At 37.4% G+C, this 21,004-nt stretch overlaps 1 protein-coding gene across 7 annotated transcripts in view; it reads right to left on the bottom strand.

Annotated features, from left to right (window-relative positions):
* Positions 1–21,004, bottom strand: part of LOC117947049 (tyrosine-protein phosphatase non-receptor type 11-like) — a 42,814-nt gene that overhangs the window by 4,566 nt on the left and 17,244 nt on the right. For 4 of the 7 annotated variants that reach the window (XM_034875611.1, XM_034875610.1, XM_034875612.1 and 1 more), the window contains 13 exons: positions 13,549–13,743; positions 10,586–10,778; positions 10,216–10,335; positions 9,910–10,023; positions 6,852–6,948; positions 6,567–6,646; positions 6,042–6,212; positions 4,145–4,276; positions 2,800–2,954; positions 1,409–1,476; positions 1,142–1,293; positions 390–490; positions 141–269 (listed from right to left, as the gene is read on the bottom strand). In XM_034875611.1, the coding sequence (XP_034731502.1) occupies positions 182–269; positions 390–490; positions 1,142–1,293; positions 1,409–1,476; positions 2,800–2,954; positions 4,145–4,276; positions 6,042–6,212; positions 6,567–6,646; positions 6,852–6,948; positions 9,910–10,023; positions 10,216–10,335; positions 10,586–10,778; positions 13,549–13,743 (1,666 nt within the window). In that variant the 3' untranslated portion in view covers positions 141–181. The remainder of the gene's footprint in view (positions 1–140; positions 270–389; positions 491–1,141; positions 1,294–1,408; positions 1,477–2,799; positions 2,955–4,144; positions 4,277–6,041; positions 6,213–6,566; positions 6,647–6,851; positions 6,949–9,909; positions 10,024–10,215; positions 10,336–10,585; positions 10,779–13,548; positions 13,744–21,004) is intronic. The other 3 variants (XM_034875615.1, XM_034875613.1, XM_034875616.1) reach the window with 3 other exon arrangements.

The raw sequence follows: 21,004 nt of genomic DNA, 5'->3' as shown, positions 1-21,004 counted from the left end.
ATTATTATAACACCAATAACCCTATCCTGACAGAAAAGATATACCAAAACCAGTGCCATAAAAGAGGCTGAATGTATTTTGCCACAAGCAGCACACAGCAAAAAGCAAACTATGTTAAATGAAATTAATGAAGTACTCACAGGGAGGCAGGTAGACAGATGTTCAGGTCAACAGCGATGTTTTACCTCCTGGTGTTACTGCTAAATGACATCTGAGGGCTTTTAAAGTTTATGTTCTCGTACACACTAGACGAATCATCATTTGTCATCCTGCAATAACAAACAGCAATAAGAACAACTTTAACCCATTTCCTGCTTAATGTTCTGTGATCACATGTTTAATAATCACATAAATTTCCACTTTACCATCATTGTATGTGTTACACTTACACAGAAGAAGAGCGCGAGGATGGCATGCTGGGTTTGGACCTCGAGTTGGTCATCTGGGGATATTTGATATTGGAATATTCCCTCTCCTTCAACTTATTCCTCTGCAAATTGACAACAACATAAGAGGCAAATTCAGTTTACGGGACAATACTCACTGTCACTACCCAATGTAAGTCGAGTGCAGATTTGAGTCATGCATGCTCAGATTTAAACGGTTTACGGTATAACATGTCATACTGAAATTTGTTAAATCCATGAAATAATAAACTTTTTTCATTACAAACAATAACAGAACTTTTTTTTTTTAGCTATCAGTGACTGTTTAATTGCCAAAAGTACCTCAAAACGCCATTCAAGTGACAGCCTTTGCTTACAGAAGTCTATAGTTGGCATCTTGTAGGCTATTTGTCGCAAAGTGACTTAGCGCAACTCACATCTTCACTTGTTGCAAAGTGTATACAACTCAAATCTGTACTCGACTTACATTGGGTTGTGACACGAATTCTCCTGTATCTGCAATATAAGAGCTTAAAATACACTAAATAGTCCCAGGTGGCATCTACTTTTAGCATTGGAGCAGCACTTTGGAAACTTGCTGACACATAACACACAGTACTGGCATCCCGGCCGTGTCAACTCAAACACATCTTACAGAAATATTAGGCCTATATTAGGCCTTCATTACTGTGTCAAAAAGTGTTTTTGTATGTATTTTCATTTTTTTTGGAAGCCATTGGAATGTTGAGGCGTACCTGCTCCTCCTCCAGTCTCTTCTGAGCCGTGTCTATGTACTGCTGCACAGCCATGTAGATGAACTTATACTGGGCCTCTGTCTGTACCATGCCTGATCTCTGCTGCCGTACCCTCTGGATGGTCTTTGGGATGTCGATGTCACAATCTAGACCTAAAACATGCACATATACACACATCCAGAAATGAGCTGAGAAGAGTGTGAGATGCAGTACAAAGATTTCATTATAAAAATTCCAGTGCGTCAGATTCATATTTGAGTCTCCCACCTTGGCGGTTAATAATGTCGATTAGGATGTCAACGACGATTATTGTGCCTGTCCTGCCGATGCCTGCACTGCGGGGGACAACAGGGTGAAAAGTCAAACCGTGGGTAGTTACAACACTTAAAGGAAATAAGAAGCAATGTTAAGGTGGAAAATAGATGTTCTTACTAATAAGAGCATGTTTGATTTCATCCAGACTGTTATGAAAAGTGTTACATAAGCATTAAGAGTTTTCTCAACCCATACATGACATTGGAAGTGGCAAATGAAAGTCTAAGGTTATGGATTATAGGTTTTAACTTGGCAACAGCAATAAACTTGAACATGTCGTTGTGTCTCATATAAAATGTCAAGAGACAACTCAGCTCAACTCAGTGTTATTTTCCCTACAATAACAACATAATGTATGCTTTTATTTTTTCCGCTAACTATGTTGGCACAGGCCTGAATATAATGAAAACACGCTCAGGACCTATGTTAGAGTAAGTAAAGTTAGGGGTTTGGTGCCTTGCTCAAGAGCCCAGGAGGTGAACTGGCACCTCACCAGCTGTCAGTCCAAACCCCATACTTCCGTCTGTACCCAACACCCTACGGACATAGCTACTGCCTCCCATCAGCAGCTGACGGATCAGTGGAATTCATAAATCAGATGTTCTGTCAATCTGTCATCATGTCAGTAGTACATGTTTGGGGGATTGTTATGGTAAAGTACATCAAAACAAAATCCTGACTACAGCCTAACTAAAACAGATTGTGCTTTTTTGTGCTACTGTTTAGATAGTGTTCATGCTGACATATACAGTATATACACAGTATATATATATTCAATTGTTTTTATTAGGATAAACCCCTTGAAATGTCTTATCTCGTTTTTGTAAGTAAATCAGATGTAAATAAAGCATGTGGAGTAATAGTATATTGGCAAAAAAAGCAGAACTTAATATACCCGTTCTAAAAATAAATAGCTGCAAGAGGTAACATAGAGGATTAAGTGTATATAAGACCAAATTCAAAATGTGTTAGTCCTAATAATAACTATGTCCTTATATTTAGTTTCGTCTGTTGCTAGTTTGGTGAAGACTCATTGACAACTAATTAAGGTAAAATTTTACTTTAATTATAGCACACCCAAGTGGTCAGTTGAAACACTATTCTATGATATCCCTATTTCATATTTTTTTATTTAGTGAGCAAATTTTCAGGCGTCCACAATAATTTTAACATCTCATGGAAAACTTGAGTCCACGTGGAGAAAAAGACAAAGAAAAAGAGTATTTAACTAAAGCTTGACTATTCTGGTGGGATTCAAACCCACTACCTCTACTTAAGCATCTACCCAGTATGAATTAACTTTCAACCAAACTCTACGCATTATTTTGTAAAATTGGTCGTACCTGCAGTGGACAACAATAGGTCCGGTATCTGGAATGGTACTCTGGGTACGGTTGACCTCCTCTAGGAACCAGAGGACACCGCCAGGCTCATTGGGCACCCCATGGTCCGGCCAACTCAGGTACTGGTAGTGCCAGATGTACCTCGGAGGCTCCTTCTACAAGGAAATTACAGCAAAAAAAGAGAAGTTGAAGTTGTCAAAATATTTCACACAACATTTGCACTATTAATATGTCTTTCTCTTTCTTCATCTCCATACTGTCTCTGTAGTGTTTGTTAACAGGCTTACTGTAAAAATAGGAGACAAAATCCACAATACTCATTCCAAGCATGGTTCCCCAAAGTTCAGCCAAAGCTAATATGATGCTTCAGCAGTCCGATATAGACGATTTAAGTGGACTTGATTTTCAAAAGTCGGTATAATATTTCATCCTTGTGTTGGATCAGACTTATTTATTGCTGTACTGTAATGTAGGGATACTCTCTGGTAGTCACATGCAGGCTTTGTTGCTGTAACTGTTATTGCAGTAATATTGAAACTACACCATTATTTATGAGTAGTCGTGAATTCTGAAATATGCTTTTACGCTAAATGAGAATTGTGGATTCTGTCCCTAATTTCTTACAGTGGACTCATGCTGAGGAACTACTGCATAGGACAAGGATAAAGTAGATGATTACAGAAACCAGGAACCCTTCCTGGGTAAAGGAGAAAACTTGTCTCATTTCAGTGAAACAAAATCTTTCCATTGTGATGACCTGAATGTGCAGAAACATGGATGGACTACTCTTTCCGCTTTCGTCTCTGCTTTCACAGGACGTTGAGAGGAATCTTTATTAATTGTGAAAGTGTGATATATTAAAAAACAAGTGCTGGTTGATTTTCTTTCATTTAATTTAGCGGTCATTCAGCTAAACACAAACATTAAAGAACAGAAACATAATTTGGGGGCTATAGTCTTTGGAGACAATACTGCTAAATTAACAGTTTTAGCAGACTTTACATACCGTTTTAAATTCCTCCCTTTTAAATGAATTTTAAGCCGATTGAAATTCCCAATTGAGCAACAAACCCTTAATTTGTTTATTATTGTATTAATGTATAAAGAATAATTTAAATTTATGTTTGGCTTCAGTGCAAGAAACCTTGAAATATTAAAAGGAACTTCTGCTACATACTTTTTTTCTACCTGTTTCTTGTATTTGAGATCCATGCAGTCAATCCTTCTGTAAGCAAAAGCACGTGCTGTTGGATTGTGTGTGTGTGTGTGTGTGTGTGTGTGTGTGTTTGTGTGTGTGACCACAGGTCAGTGGGTCAACTCTGATTGAGTACACAGCTTTCCCTACCCTGTCTAGACGGGTCACCTCCAGCTGCCTCAGGATGTAGTCTTGTGCTGGCCGCTCATCTATGTTCCTTACCAGCACCTTTCCAAACTCTTTTGTGGCGTGGAGGTCGGGCCAGTAACGGACACATTTGTTCTAAATCAGGAAAAACAGAGAGAGAAGGGGGGATGGAGAGGGAGTTAGGGAGGGTGGTGGGTATTAAACAACTGAAACAACCAGCTCATCTCAAGCAGCTTTCCAATCAGCTTAACAGTCATACTATCCTTGACAACCATCTCCCTCCCCACCCCCACAACTTACACACACACACACAGACACACACACACACACACACACACACACACACACACAATCATCATCATCCCTACTACGCATATCCACCCATCTCTTTGAGAATCTGCTAATGCCATCAAGCACTGTCTCTCAACTGTGAATGCAGAAACAAAATGGTTGACATGCAGTTAGAGTGATGCAGATTTGTGAAGGTCAACAACAGGACTTAATATTGTGACTTTTGGTGTCACCTGGTTTCTTAGAAAGTCCCTGAAACACATTTCGCTCATCGTGAGACATTAACACTTGCTCAGGGAAGCACTCTGTGACCAATCTGGCTATTAAGGCAACCTCTAGATGAATAGCACTTGCATCATGTATTGTCGTGTTTTAACATTTAATGTTTTAGATATGGAGTGTTTTGCTCACGCTCTTAAATGACAAAACCTTCACACTAAAACCGCCAGAGATGATGCCATTTGGGCATTGTGATTCAAAAATGTAAATGGCTCTGTCATTGTTATTGCTGTGTCCCTCCTGTCCTGACTATTCCCAAAAAGCTATTTTGCACATGACGTTTAGAAAACAAAGTAGAGGGGTTTTAGGTGAAGTTATTCACAAAACACCCCCCTTTGACCGCCAGGATTAACACTGGTACTCTTCTCGCTTCTCCTGAATAGTGCATTTGCATGATGGTTGTACAATGCATTGAGACAATGAATGGGTCATAGAAACTCATTTGCATGCCAATATTCACTCACATGCACTTATCTATATAATAAATAATTACAAAGGTATGTAGACTCACAATAGTCATCCTTTCATGTGTAGAATATCAGAAATGAACGCAATACCATCACACTTTCTGTCTGACTATAAAAGTTGTTTCCCAAAACGAGAGTCGTACATAAACATGCTGAAATTGTTTACAATGTATCAGCATTTATTTATTGTCTTCTATGTTTTATGCTGTAGGTTATACACTTCTGTTTTTTATTTTTTTTAAATGTTATACTGTATATTATATATATATATTGCAGGTGCTGCTCACAATAACCTCAAAACTGAACCACTGAACTGAACAACATAGAGCACAAAAGACTGGACTATTATTGAAACGGGTGGCAGCGTGAAAATATCAAGCTTTTAAATAAGCAATTTAGCTGTGGATAGTGTGTGGGGAGCTGTGTGAGTTCTGGTTGCTATAGAGATCAACGCAGCACTATAGAGATGCAGATAGATGATGTGTTAATGGACTATCAGCCAAACAAAAGGTTACAGACATTTTTGGGTGTTGGAGTTGGAGGTCATAGTAAAAAGTGTCTGGTGGAACTGGTGTTGTCTCCCCTCTCTAAACACCCTTGAGTTCATTTATCTGCCTTATTGCAAGCAATCAACAGCAATCAGCTCAAATGAGTGCAATCCCGACACAACAGAGAGACCATTTAGGAGTAAAAGCTAGAAAAAGCAAACAAAAAAGAGAGTCAGAGAAAAAGAAGCTACTTGTTTTGGAAATATAAGGCATAGAAACCTTTCTACTTAGTTTATTTAATTAGTTCTAGCAACATTAAGTTAATCAGAAGCAATAAAAAAAATATTAGCATTATGTTTACTGATAATTGCTCACCCGTCCTCGCTCCATCTCCTTTGTGGTCATGACAATGACGTGTGTATTCTCCTGATACACCATCTTCCAGAAGTCAACGACCGTATTCTGTAGGCACCCTTGGGTGGCGATGAAGACTTTGCCCTCATCCTCGTGGCGCCCCTCTTCATGCTTACTCTGGACAATTATATACTGAATTAAATATTTTGACACAGAGAAAAATAGATTCATATTCACATAGAAAATGTAACAACGTAATGTAACTCCCTGATGATGATAAAGATAAATAGAATTATACAAAAAGGTTTCATTATTGGATCAAAATATTCCCAATTAAAATAAAGAGAAGGTTTTAAATGATTGCCTATATAATAAGTTTGTTTTACTGTATGATATGTGTATAACTTTGGTCCATCTATGATTCTTTTACAGTACATAAAGGTGGTTTATGTACTTGAGGTTTTGCTGAATGTTGTGTATTGCTGACATCTTTTGATAATGTACATTTGTTGATTAATGGCCTTGCGTACAGCTGAGGAGACTTACTCTGATGTAGTTGGCATTGATGTAGTCTGAACCAGGGACATCTGGATCTATTTCCCTTAATTCAACCCGAGTTGTGTCAACTGAAAACAATAAATCAAACTGCCGTTATTGAACAACACAACGTCAGTTTTCTGAGATCATACTTGGTGTTTTTCCAAAAACTAATGTCAATTGATGGGCTGTGAGCTATCAAAGCACAGTCTTCACGCTCTGCTAAGGCCTCTACGTCATTGTTTCCACAGGAAGTTGGAGAGACAGGAAATGGCAGGTTGCTGCATTACTCACAGGGGAGGATATTCTTGTATCTGTTTTTGCTCTTGTTTTCTGGCTTCTGGCCTTCTTTCCGGGGATACAGCAGTTTACACTCTTGCTGCTGTAGTACCTGGTAGTGGAAACAAAAGAAAACAACATTTTTATGAGACAGAGTTCCAAAAAGTTCCAAACAAAAGTATATCTACTATATTGCAACTATTCATTCTGAGGTGATTCATTCATTTCAGCCATACTCGGATTAAAACGTTTGGATAATAATTAAATGGTAGAGTTTTTGACCTCCAGTAGCACTATGGAGTACACAATCCTGGTTATAGTTGATCAACAGGTGGCTGAAATTTGCTAAGATGACAGCAATGCCCGAACAATGAAAGGGAAAAAGAGCATACACATAAAATTGTTTTTCTTTGTAATAACACAGAATTTTCCCGATTGATTGACACTGATTTTAAATACGAGACTCATTTTAAAGCCTTATTTAATGCTTTCTGTTTGAACAGGGCAATAGGCCTTTAATGCAGTAGGGGTCAATGCTGGAGTGCAAGTGCAGAACTACCGCATTTGTTGATGTTCAGGTTTTAGACTTAAAGGTGGTCTTTGAACATAGAGTCTCAAAAGCGCTTCTTTCATACTTTTTTTATAGAACATTTTGGATGCATTTGTGTTCTAAAGGGTTTATTATGTCACGCAAGTACAGCATTAATCTACACGCACACACGCACACTAAGAAATTTAAATATCATCTCAATAAAGATTGAACCAGACACTGATCAGTAACTACAATCTGTAAAACTGGTATTGAACCAATACATGCAATATTATAATTGATAACCTAATATGCCCTGACACAATGGAAATTAATCATATTAATGACTGCCAGTGGCATGACAGATACAGGAAAATCAACTTTCACATCGTTACTCAAAGGTCAAGACAGCATAAATACGTTTGTATTTCCCTTTATAGACAATAATAAAAATATCTCACTGGAGAAAAACCTTGATGTAAGCCTACACAAATAGATATGGAACAGACAAATAAAAAACATCAAGGAACAAATGGCATTATAAGACAGAGATGGAAAGTACAAATACTTTGTGACTGTGCTCAAATAGATTTTTCAGATGTTTTTACTTTACAATTTATTTTTGTGCCGACTTTTTTATTTCACTCCTTACATTTTTGACACAAATAATAGTACTTACTACTTCTTACATTTCACAAAATTGTCTCTTACTTTAGTTTCAAATAATTGAAGTGGCCTTACCGTTGTTATTTTTTGCGTCATCAATACCGAATTCTATCTAAATGGATGAGAATATACGTTGCACTTGATGCACCACTACAATTTGCCATTTAGTGGTTGCTAGAGTTAACTCTTAAAGTATGAGGAACTTCTTAATTAATGTCTGTTTAGTAATTCATATAGTGTATTTGAACACACTCACATACATATAGATTCCTTGAAATGTTAAAAAAAGAGAAACTGGATGTGTGAATTCTCACAGAATCACAATTGAATTAATATCTTGCTCCTCAGTCAGAATGTTATTAACCTGGAGTCCCAGTCTCTGTCACAATAATCCTATATGTGATGTTTAAGGCCTATTGGCAGAAATCTATTTAAAAAGGTTGGCAACAACATATAAAGAGTCTTTTTTCCCTCTCCACTGAAGTTTCTCAGCTTGCACTCTACAGTAGTAACATTTGTGCGGTCCAGGTAGCATTGCATAAATAATGGTTGTCATTCACACGGCTAGTTTTACTAGTTTTAGAAGTACATTTTGAGGCCTGTACTTTGTTACTTTTATATGAGTAAGTCAGTACTTCTACTTTTACCAACGTATTTTTTAACACAAGTATCTCTACTTCTACTTGAGTACAGGAAGTGTGTACTTTTGACATCTCTGGTATAAGATGAGCTTTTTTAATCACATTTATAAATACAGGGAAGTTGTCATTGATCAAGCGGTATTTACCTTAAAATATAACCTTTGAATGAAACGGTATTTGACAAGATGTATGTTATTGTGTTAAACTTCCCTTGTATTTGATAATGCTGAATCCTTTACCAAAGTAACCATTGACTGAATGGCTCTTGACCTGAATGCATAAACTGCCCCCTGGATGTCATCAGAAGATTCTCACCTCTGGCTGATTAGCCCTTTGTCTTCAAGAACAAAGGCATGAAATACACTAACTGAAAGAAACAACCATGACCAGAGGGGGAGAACTAAGCAAAGGTATAAAGAGAAAGAATCCCATCGGTGTACATGTAAGTATGTAAATAAGTAAGTAAACTAACCTTTGTCTTGTGTACCATGCTCTGAGCATTAAAAGTGTGACAACACTTTAAGAGATTTTTGTCTCATTGCCATGGAACAAATGACTCTCGTGAAAAATAAAGAAAGAAAGCTATCAAAGTTAGAATTGAAAACTGAAACATAAATATCGTGTGAAGGGGTGTTGTACAAAAGGGGTGTTGTACACAAGCTATTAACAACTTAAAAAAGTCTTCCTTTCAAAATTTCCATTGGCAAAAATGTAGCATCCCAGCACAGACAATACTCAAAAGAATAATTTGCATGACTCAGTTTCTCCAATTATTTCTCGTACATATGATTCAAGTCATTCAGCTCTTAACCGGTGCCTCATTTACAGAAATAAAATTGTTGAACACAGAGCCTTCAACTTCGTAACATCCTATTTTCCACTTTTATTTCCTCTTAAGTAGCTTAAATGTTGTTAAAAACCTCTTAGTCAGCTTCTGATTGAAGCTAAATGATTTGATTTTATTCAAACCCAAGACTGCATGTTTTATGGCTGATCGGTCCATCAAATGGACACATTATATATGTCTTCATCAATCCCCACAAAATGTTGGAAATGTTGGGGTCTGCACTACAATTTGAAATAAAGTTCTGTGGTTTGAACAGCAACCCACAACTGAGACAGTAGGGTTTAGGATTTAAAGTGACTGGAATTACAAAGTGATCAACAATATTAAATTCTAAAAAAAATCATGATTTAAAGGAAACATTCTGGTGCTGACTGCTTTGAGCCTACATACCTCAAATTCTTCCCAGAATCCCTGTTTGGGTTTCTCCGAGTTGTCCGCTACTTTGTTGAGCTCTCGTACCCGGTTCTCTATGTTGGCTGCATTTATTCTTGTGGCGTTGAAGGGCTGTCATTGTCACATTGGGACACAGAAATGTAATTAGTCAACAGAGCAAAATGTAAAAAGCTCAAGTGTGAAAATAACATTTTTATGCAGTTTGAGATAGCAACCCTATTGCAACATCCATGCCGTCAAGATATTGTGTGCAAAAGATTCACCAGACTGGATGATTTTGTTTGTTTTATTTCTCTTCCATACCTGCTTGAGGTGCACTACAATGCCGCTTTTCTCCACCATAGGGTTCTTCTTGTAGTGATCCACCAGATCAGCCAGGGTGTCAAACCTCTCACCGCCGCCAACGTCGTATTTACCATCCTGCTGGAAGCAAACATCAACAGTTCAACTACAGTAACAGATGGTCTGTAGTAGGGCTGGGTAGAAGTCACGTGGCAGAAGTCATGATATTGGTATCAATGTTTAATATTTTTGAACGATATGCAGCCCCAGTCTAGAGGGTGTTTTGCGAAAAACAAATTATGACCTGCTCACAGATACACGACTTAAAACCTGACTTAAAGCACAAACAGTATGCTGACGTAGTCCAAATGGTGATGGAGAGTAACCCCACCTGGTAGCGTATCATAACGTGGGTGACCTTGGTCTTGCGGTCCACATTCTCGTGTTTCTCCTCATTGGTGAGAACTGAGAGGACAAAGTCCCCCGGTTTACTCTGGCTCTCCCGTACCAGGAAGCTACCTGCTTTGCCTTTGTCTGTCAGCAGTTTCTCTGCATCTCGCCCAGAGAGGTGCCCATGGTACCACCTGGACAAGAATGAGAGGACAGACTGTGAAATACCAACACGTGAATCCAGAAACAATGTTCAGTGGCATCTGACAGCTTAAGTGACTGAGCATGTAAACCAACAAGGATATCATATAATTTCTGGCAATTCTTCAAAATGGCAATCAACAAATAATCAATAAACATGCTAATAACTATAAATCCTGAAAACTAAGTTTATATATTACTAGATAACTTATTCTTATATCACATATATCATTATATTAATATTATTATTATTTTATAGTTGTTGACACCACTTAATAATTACCATAGTTATGATCCCAGTTTGTATTTCCATGTGCTTATTCCCTATTCTCTTAATATTAGCTTACAATAACAGATTTTTTTGGCCACTTGGGGACATCAGAAACAATTGTGAAGACAAGGATCAGCAGATCTGTTAGCAAACAGCCGCTTATTTACACATCCAGCTGTCAGGGAGCATTATTAGAATTTTGTTAAAGTTATATTTCTGGCCATGTGATAAATTAAAGTCCAATATTCACTCTCTGTTTAACTCTTAACTCCTGAGGAAAATGTATGACTCTTTAACCGCTAAATGTTCCACTATGCTCTAAAACCTGTTGCCAACTGTGTCTTTCTGCTGTTTGGTGCTGAGCCGATTGGATGGATTTTTAGAGCTTTTTAACTGAAAACATCTGCCTGCTCCAGTCAAAAATGACGCTATGAGAGCAGTGAGAGTCAACCAGAGTCAACGGGTGCTGTTTCAAGGTGGACAGATTATCAAGACAAGGAACAAGAGCTAAAACGGAAAGATGACCAACTGAGGGGGAGGAAAAGCAATATGCTTCATGCATTGTGAGCGTAGACTCATACTCGAGAATGAAAGTGTCTCTTACCTTGCTGCACTAAGTTGCCTCTCTTGTCATACCTTACTCAGTTGCTGATGTAAAGATGAAAAACCTGCATGTGTGCATTTTGTTTTTTTCCTATGTGGTGAGCATGAACGTTTAGGAGGCTCTGACAAGAGATGTATGTAGAGTTGTAAAACCACATAAACCACAAAAATAGATCAGAAATTGTTCATGGGGCTGCTTAGAAACTTAGACATATACATTGCAAAGTGCAGATGTGTAGAAAAGGAAAATGTAACAAAAGTTATGATTTGCACATGATAATGTAAATATGATTATCTAGCCTTCTGAAATGCTTCCTTTATGCACGGATTCCAGGCGCTGCATTATTCTCCCATTTCAATAAGTGTATGTAGGTGTGATTAAGGGTGTATAGCTAGCTGCAACCAACCTTTGTATACTCTCTAGAAGGATGTTAGCGTGTGCATACCTTCGGAGCATGAACAAAAACAGCAGCACCACCCTTAGTTTGTTTGAAGATGCATTTGGGAATAAGCCACTATTTGTACATGTGGATGTGAAGTGGATCTGAGTTTCATGTGTGGGAGTGCATGAGTACAGAATAATGCCTCCTCCCTAGTCCTTGCAAACAGTATGTGTAAACATATATGTGTTATTGCTAAATAATCTAAGGGTCGATTCTTTACTAATTACCTTCCGTTACTTGCTGGTGATTTAATGTCGTCTATCTGCTCTCGATAGAACTTTATTGGAGTGATCATGTAGCACTAACTTTGTAAAAATTATGTTGTTTCTGAACATACTGTAGGTACATTTAGTTTAAAGGTGCACTAAATAAGCATTTTTTTATAGTAATGTGAGAATAGAGTGTTAACCTCTTTCAGTTCATTGCTTACTGTTTTGGACTCAGTGCTCTCCTCAACCTGCTTTCTAGTGGCAGTATGCAGAAAAAATGCTCTGATGAATCCACTAAAAGCTACCCTTAAACAGCAGACAAAATAATCAACTAGCATGTGAACATAGTTAAGCATTAAGCAGCTAAAGAACAGGATATTTGTCTGGAACTTGTGGAGACCAAAACAGAGCTAAAAGGACATATGTGATTAGCCATGTAGTAGTCTCACATTGCCAGACCTTACTCCACATTGCTGTGGAGCAAGGTCTGGCTCCACCACACATACATTCTAGGACCAATCACAATTGTCTTGGGTGGTGCCAAGCTCCAGGCACAGATATATCAAGATGAGACAAAAATGTTATCAATATTATAATGTTAATTTTTAACCATATAGCCCTATACCTCTGTGGTGATGGCTAATAAAAGTTCAATTTAAAACATTAAGGATATCTGATCACTTGTTCCTGTAAGAATAGGAACTGCACATTTATTTTAATTTATTGTCAATTATCAGTGGCTTCCCACAACAGACCTCAATTGCAATTCTTCACATATCTCAAAACTGCCTCTTTAAGTTCAACATGTTTAAAAAGCATCATGAGGATGCAGAACTTTAATGCATAATATTAAATGTAACAATTCTCAAGCCTCAAATTATATTCAAGAGAGTTTTGTTTTCTGCAGGGTGAACATGTTTTATAAATGGCATTTAGGTCATAACAGGATACTGTAACTACACTTGAAGCCAGACTAATAACATTTCTCAAGTGGTTTATATGCTTCTCATGGCAGGATGAGGCTTTACAGTCTGACAACCCTGAAGCTGTAAGAAATAAAAAATAAAAAACTTCCACGCAGTTTTTATAAGAAAAGGGCAACATATCAGGCTGACCTTAGATACAGTATGTTATATACTATATATATTTGTGTCTGTCTTCCTGCATTTATCCACAGCGCTTAGCTGTACGCAAAGTGAGCTTATTTACATGTGTGTGTGTTCTTGTTTGCCTGCACCTCTCAGAGGTCGGGTCCTTGCAGTTGAGTGGGTACTTGAGCTCGATGACATGGCCGTTCCTCTCGCGCAGGAGATCCTGTTGTTCGGTGTAATACTGCACCAGCTCGGCCAGTGTGGCAAACTTTTCGCCTCCATACAAGTCGTAGTAGTCACCTGAGTTCTGGATCTTAATGTGGGTCACCTCATCGTTGCGCCTGAGTAAAAAAAAACAGTGTTAACAGAGGAAGTAGAAGAAACACTCTCACTTGTTCACTTGCACCTTGCAGATATTTACACACACACACACACACACACACACACACACACACACACAAATGTATTTACACTATAAAAATGCCCAGCTTATCAGGCCATCTGCTGCTATTTTAAGACAGTGAACCTCATTTTCTTAAAAGAACGTTACAGAATCTGCAGATGTGGTGACCTTATTTTATTTGTTTATTTATTTTAAATGTTATACTATACAGTGGCACATTCATTTCTCTACAATACTGGTGCTTTTTTTGCAAAGATGAACATATTGGTAAATTTACCAAAGGATAAGAAGTATACAACCGTTAAATATAACAAAGTAAATGTGCCAACACTGGAATGATAAAATAAGCAATAAGCTGCTAAAAGAAAGGAAATTGAAGAAAAGGCTACAAAGCAGCAGTGATTTAAAAATACTGATCCATTTCGTCACACAGACTATTTTTTACTTTGACTTCTATGAACATAACACAAACCTTCTCAAAAGAAATCATCCCTTTGTCTTAATACTCTGTAGTTTTTATATCTAATGTACAGTATTTAGAGGAAGGTTGTATCATGACTGTGGAACAACACAACAGAAATCCATGCAGCTGCTGAATTTAAAGACTGATAAGCCAGAAAACCTTTGGTACCACTTTGCATATTCAAAGTACTCTAACTGATTTAAACACAAATCTGAAAACACATTGACACAAGCACACATATACTGTTCTAATCTATAAAGATATTTGCCAAGAAGCAAGTGAAGAATGATATGCGGCTCAAGCTTGATTAATAATTTTGCTTTTCTTTTCACTTCCCATCTTTAATGACTTTGTCAGGCATGTTTCTTTAGCAGAGGTAAACAAAATACTCTGCAAACATATTAAGTATGATGACACACATACACACAGATACAACAGAGGGGGGCTAGCCAGGCAGTCAGTACTATCTGATCTGCACTATATATCACTTTGTCGATGAAACAGTCTCTCTCTCTCTCTTTGCAAACTGATTACCAGCTAATGGTCATATCAAATGGCACAAATCCTATTTCCCTCCATCACTTTTCTTGTTGTCCTCATGAATTTCACATTCCTTTTGTCCTTCTTTCCATCCTCCCACTCAACATACGGTAAATCCTTTCCTTCCTTAGTTCAGTCCTATAATCCATCTCTCTCTCCGTCCAGCCATCTCTCCCAGTATTTCCTGGTAATTGCTTTATGGCTCTATTATTGACTGTTGGCAGGGTGCCACAGGTCTATGGCCCTGTTAAAGGCCCCTCCTCAACTCTTGGGGCAAGGCTCCCTTTTCTCTCAGAGATTAACACCATTAACTCTGGAATGAGCCAAACATATTTTGTTAGATTTTCATTCACTTCTTTGCTCTGCCTCCATCAGACAAGGGTTTAAGGGTTTATTATGATATGCCACATCTTCTTTACAGAGGGAATAATCTTGAAGATTTTCATTTAAATACATGTATGTTAAATCACTATCTAAATGAGGAAACACAATGGCGATTGTCACACTTATGAAAGAATCTTTGCATTTTGCAGTAACTGTGTGTCTGTGGCAACATTCCCAGAAAAAAAAAACCCACCAAAAACTGTACTGAATGACAAAAAAAAAAAAACTCTGTCCACACTATTAACTAATTCAGCTAAGTGAAACAACTTAAAATACCAGCTGCTTCATGTGTCATTCTATCCACAAACAGTCCTTGATTCCCCAATGGCATTCCACCGCGCCACGGCATATTATGAAGACTAAACTAAAATAACAAGCAAGTGGTTGTTACTAAAGAAAGTGCTTTTTTAAATCCTAGCAATGCAAATTAATTCATGCAATTATAAAATCTTTACAGCACCACAAAGTGTGTTTTGGGGTCTTTTTGTCGATTCCTCCTGTGTTAGTTGCCTCATATTCCAATTCAGGCTCTCTCCTTTAGCAAATTGATGTTAACAATTTGTTATCACACATTTAATTAAAACAAGGTTTTTCCTACATTTAGATGCCATTTAATCTCATACATGACACAAAGTTCAGCCTTCAAAGATAGGCAGTAGGAAATTTACTGGCTGAGGTTGCAAGCGAACAGGTGTGTAGGATTAACAACCTTTTTTTATTAACATTTGGTTGTTGAGAAGTTCAATTCCTTCCTATTGACTGAAGTTCTGTGTTTTAAAATTAGTGTGTATGTTCTCAGCAATGTCCTATATGATTATTAGTTCAGCTCAAAAGGAGTGACTGGCATAACATTGCTTTTTTATTCTAAAGGTTTGCTCAATATTACTTTGATTCATTGTTGATAATTTAGATTAATCTCAGCTATACTGCTTTGTTAAATATGATAATCAAATAAAACCAGGATATGTTAAACATTTTTGTATCTATGTTAAATACAAAATGTATTTCTTTGAGTACACAAATCAAACTGTAAACAATACCAACTTTCTGCAAAACATGAAGAAAAACAGTGGCTTCCTCCAGAAAAAGAAAAAAGTATACATACAGCATGTCCTAAGAATATACAATAGAAGTTTGTCCTTAAGTATCCTATGAACTGGGTTGCATTGATAGGACTGACTAAGCTGAACGCAAACGTACATAATGTCCCATAGTCCGTCACAGCACCTTTCTATGTGAATAAGACTGCCGTTCTGCTGCAGCTTAACAGACCACAACTCTGTGTGCAAGACTACATGTGAAAAACATTCTCCACATTTGAGCCACAACATTAAAAAAGTCCAGAATATATAAATTATTGCTTGCTTTGCCCGAAAGCTATTCCAAGTAAAGTTTTTCAGTCATTACAGCCTAATACCACCATATCCATTCCCCTTTTGAAATTGAGGATTATAAACCTTTGGCCTCTTTTTCAATTCCCTTTTTGCATCCTTTACAGACCATTATGCTTTTTTTTTTTTTTTTACCTAAATCCTAAAGAAGGCACGTTCAAATCCAATATAAAATTTCAAATGTTATGTCAGGTCAGTGTGTTCTGTGTCTAAAGAGTTTGACTTGATAGGCTGGAGAAAAAACAGGCATAGAGCCATAATCTTTCATATGCGAACACTTATGTGACATTTAGCTTTTTTTTTCTTTAATGTCTTATCACTTTGGCTTAACTCTGTGCTTCATAAATACAGTTGGATTTTATTATCAAAAAAGATATGTGACAGTTGGACATGGTTTGTCAGACACTGTGATGAGTGAGCTCAAAACAGAATGCACAAATTTGGAAGTTCATTTTTTGTTTTTATTTAATTTATTTTTTACAAACAAACTTGGTTAAAAATAACAGTTAAGTAACAACCATTGTCCATAATTCAGGAGGGAGTAGACTGATCCTTTGCTGCTCAACGCTTTGAAATGCTCGGACAAGAAGGAACCGTCTATAGACATTCCCTTTAGGGTCACATAAGCACTAATGTTTGCGGTCTAAACTGAGGGTCAGAAAGTATTTGTATCCTTATTAGGGCTAGATATCGTTAAAATAATTTGGATACCAGTACCGATACTTATACCGTAGCTTCAATACCAGTTTCTAAACAATACTTTTCCAATACCAATAACAAAAATAAGTTACACCATTACACATTATGTCACAACTCTAGTTTATTTTTCTGCTCCCACTACTTTGTCTTTGTGTAACATAGAGTTTTCATGTGTGTTTCTACAACGTGTTACATTAGACAGAAAATCACAAACATTATTAGATCTTGGAAAACCATGCTGCATGCTTATTTGTTCACTGCCGCTGATTACTCCTTATGTATGGAAATTGGCTACAGAATGAAAAGTATTCTTTAATTTTTTGAAAATAGGTAGGAAATTCAGACGGGGCCTGAAAAGTATTGAATTCTGTATCCAGCCCTAATCCTAATGCTTTCTTTGTATATCATAATACAAATATGTTTGTTGTTGATTGCTTGCTAAAAGCGGCTAGCATACTTAACAACAGCCAGCAGTTAGAAATAACCCTACTGGGGCACGTGTGAGGAAGGCAGTATCGCTGAGACAAACATTTGGACGCATGCCACTATTAACTAAGGGTGTTAAACTGGGCAGTGTCACGAAGTGGGAAGTTAGAAGTCAGAATGCAACCATCACATTCAACATTGGAATAAAGAAACTGTTGAAACATGTTAGAAATGAATACTTGCGGAAAATGTAGTTTAAATACAGATAACATTTAAAGATTGACATTTAAAATAATGAACGTAAAAATATTTTTACCCAACTGTGTCAACCTATATAAAGCCTGGCTGCAGCGGAAACTTTTCTAAGTAAACCCAGGCCAGCTTTATATTATACAAAGGCTCAGAGAATTTCAATTGGCTCTCTATGGTAAATTGCCCTGCAAAATTCTCTCTCAAGATTGCCCTTAAAATTCCTCCTTGGGTCTTTAGAGTGAATAAAGAGATTGAAAAATGAGAAAACTTGACCAGACTGCTCTCCTTTTGGAGTTGAACTTGGATATAAACTATGCCCAAACTTTTTCTGCTTCAATCTTTCTCCTTCTCCATCTGTGAGTTCTTGGAAACTCTGAATTGATTACATTTTTAAAAAGCTCTCAATATCGTCACAGACATCAGAAGCTTTTCAGCAGAAGCTCTTTACGACCCCTCCTTCCTGTGTGTTCACCTCTTGGACCCGAGAAAAAGAGAGGTGGTGGAGATAAGAAGAAGAGAGGCAGAGAGAGGAAGATGAGAGAGAGAGAGAGAGAGAGAGAGAGAGAGAGAGAGAGAGAGAGAGAGAGAAAGAGAGAGAGAGAGAGAGAGAGAGAGAGAGAGAAAGCGTTCACATTGGCTTTGGTAAGATGAAACCTGGCTAATGACTGGCTAATTAGCCTCTCGTATTCTCTGATAAGCCACTTTATGCGTGTGTGTGTGTGTGTGTGTGTGTGTGTGTGTGTGTGTGTGTTTTAAATGACGATAGAGTTAGGTATCATGATATTCTGGCTAAGAATAGCTTCGTACATACAGGATATATAAGTTATTATCTTCAGTATATTCCAATATTTTGCTTGCTATCAAATAATTAGTTTTTCTTTAATATTAGATATGAGGATATATTTACAAGCAAGGTGATTTCATTTGTTTGTATAAAAAAGTATACTAGGTTTTTAGTGATTTCTGCTTCAAACTGTTAAACTGCTTTAAACAGTGTATGGTTCAAGGTTCAGTTACTGTCATTGTCCAACACAGGGTGGCACAGTTCAGACCAAAGATTTGCGAAACTGAACTAGCCCGTCTCAACTCGACTCAAGCCCCATTACGGTGTAGTTGCGATTCAGCTGGTCGAGTCTCCAGAGGGTAGTTTTAAAAACGCAAGAGACGTCACCTGTTTCAACAGCCACAAGAGAAGTCAGCTGGTCAAATCAGCTACATTATCCATTTTATTACTATATTACAATGTGTCAGATGCTGGATATGGCAGAGTATTTGTTGGCTGGATGTTCAAATATTACAGATAACCTTTGGTGCGGAAATACTAACGTGTGCACAATTGTAAGGTATCGTAAGTAATCACTTAAAGGCAAGTAGTGAAGAGGAATTACATTAAAGCAAAGATACAATCATTTTTTGTTGCATAGGTTTTGTTATCAACACACATCTAAAAAAAACATTAATTCACAGTTTTTCAACAAGATTACCGGATTTCTTTCTTCAATACTTTCTACTTTTCACAGTAAAACCACAACAACAGATACAAAAAGTTTAAAATTCAAACTTTTCAAATTGTAATTTTATTAATTCAAAAAGGTACAAATCTATAGCTAGCGGTAAGAAATGATTCAAAAGAGATGATAATCGGAAAGAATGTTATTTTATAATAATTCATAAAATTTATATAATAATTATCATAATAATTTTTGAACAGCAGCCAGCAAAAGCGACACAACATTGGTAAATGCTATACAGAATAGTCTTAAAGTTGGTAAACTGACTCACATCATTTTAACAACAGTATCTATCTTGCCAACTTTAGCCAACATTAGTCACCATGAGCTACAGGTCATACCAGATAAAGTAGCTTTGTATCAGGCAAGCTCCTGAGAGTACTGAACTGAGCACTGGTACATTTTATCACTTACAAATTCAACTTTTAATTTGAAATGGTGGAAGCTTGTATTTCCTATTTCAATTATGAAGTCTGCTTCTTCCTCCTCCCTCTTAGTTAACGTGACCTATCTTTTCTAGCAGGTGGTGAGGCTCTGCCCTCTGGCCACTTGACCTGTGTGTGTGTGTGTGTACAGTATGTGGGTTTAAGTCTGTCAAGACTGCAAACTGTGGCTACAAGTCACCCCACCAACCTTCCTGTGGTGTGTGTGATTTATGACACTGTGCACCACACACACACACACACACACACACACACACACACACACACACACACACACACACACACACACACACACACACACACACACACACACACACACACACAAACGCCCACACACAAGCACAAACACAAATACAAACCACAGGCACTGAAGGTCAAAGCCGTAACAGGTCCCCCACTCTTTAACATTTTTAAAAGGTAGCAGCTGCATGTCTAACTGTTTCCTTTTCCTCTTTCTGTCTTTCTTTCACACACACACACACACACACACACACACACACACACACACACGCACACGCACACGCACACGCACACACACACACACACTACAGTCACAGAGTAACAAATGAGTTTGGGCTTTCTTCCAGGCGCTTGGCCAACTGAAGTATCTCCTAAATGCTTCCGCTGCTTTTCAAACTCTATCTTCTTCTATCTCAGTTTGTTTCCTGCTTTCTGTAATCCACAAAGCATGTAGAGCTTAACAGATATGTCACATTATATGCAACACATATATATTCACCATTAAAGAGACGAAGGTGCATGTTTCATCATTTTACCAAATCAAACATTCCAAATCTGTTATCTAACATGTTCCTAGAAACCCTCACACAAAACAACTTCTGTTCAAACATCAGTTATTTAACTGCTGACAAAATGATTATCATTTGCTGAGCCACGGGTAGAAACTTTAGATAATCTTAGGCCTTGCCCACTCCTGAGTGGTAAACCTCCCACTTCAGTGATGCCAGCACAGTAACTCCTCATTCTCATAATGAAAAACAACAAAGTCACAGTGAATTATCTTAAGGGTATTGGGCCAGTAGTAGATATTAGTTTTGTATTTGTGAACCTTTTTAGTCATACAGGCATT

The sequence above is a fragment of the Etheostoma cragini genome, chromosome 7 (assembly GCF_013103735.1).
Source record: "Etheostoma cragini isolate CJK2018 chromosome 7, CSU_Ecrag_1.0, whole genome shotgun sequence".
NCBI lineage: Eukaryota > Metazoa > Chordata > Actinopteri > Perciformes > Percidae > Etheostoma > Etheostoma cragini.
Note: the sequence above shows the minus strand (reverse complement) of the source record. Positions and strands in the feature narration are given on the sequence as shown.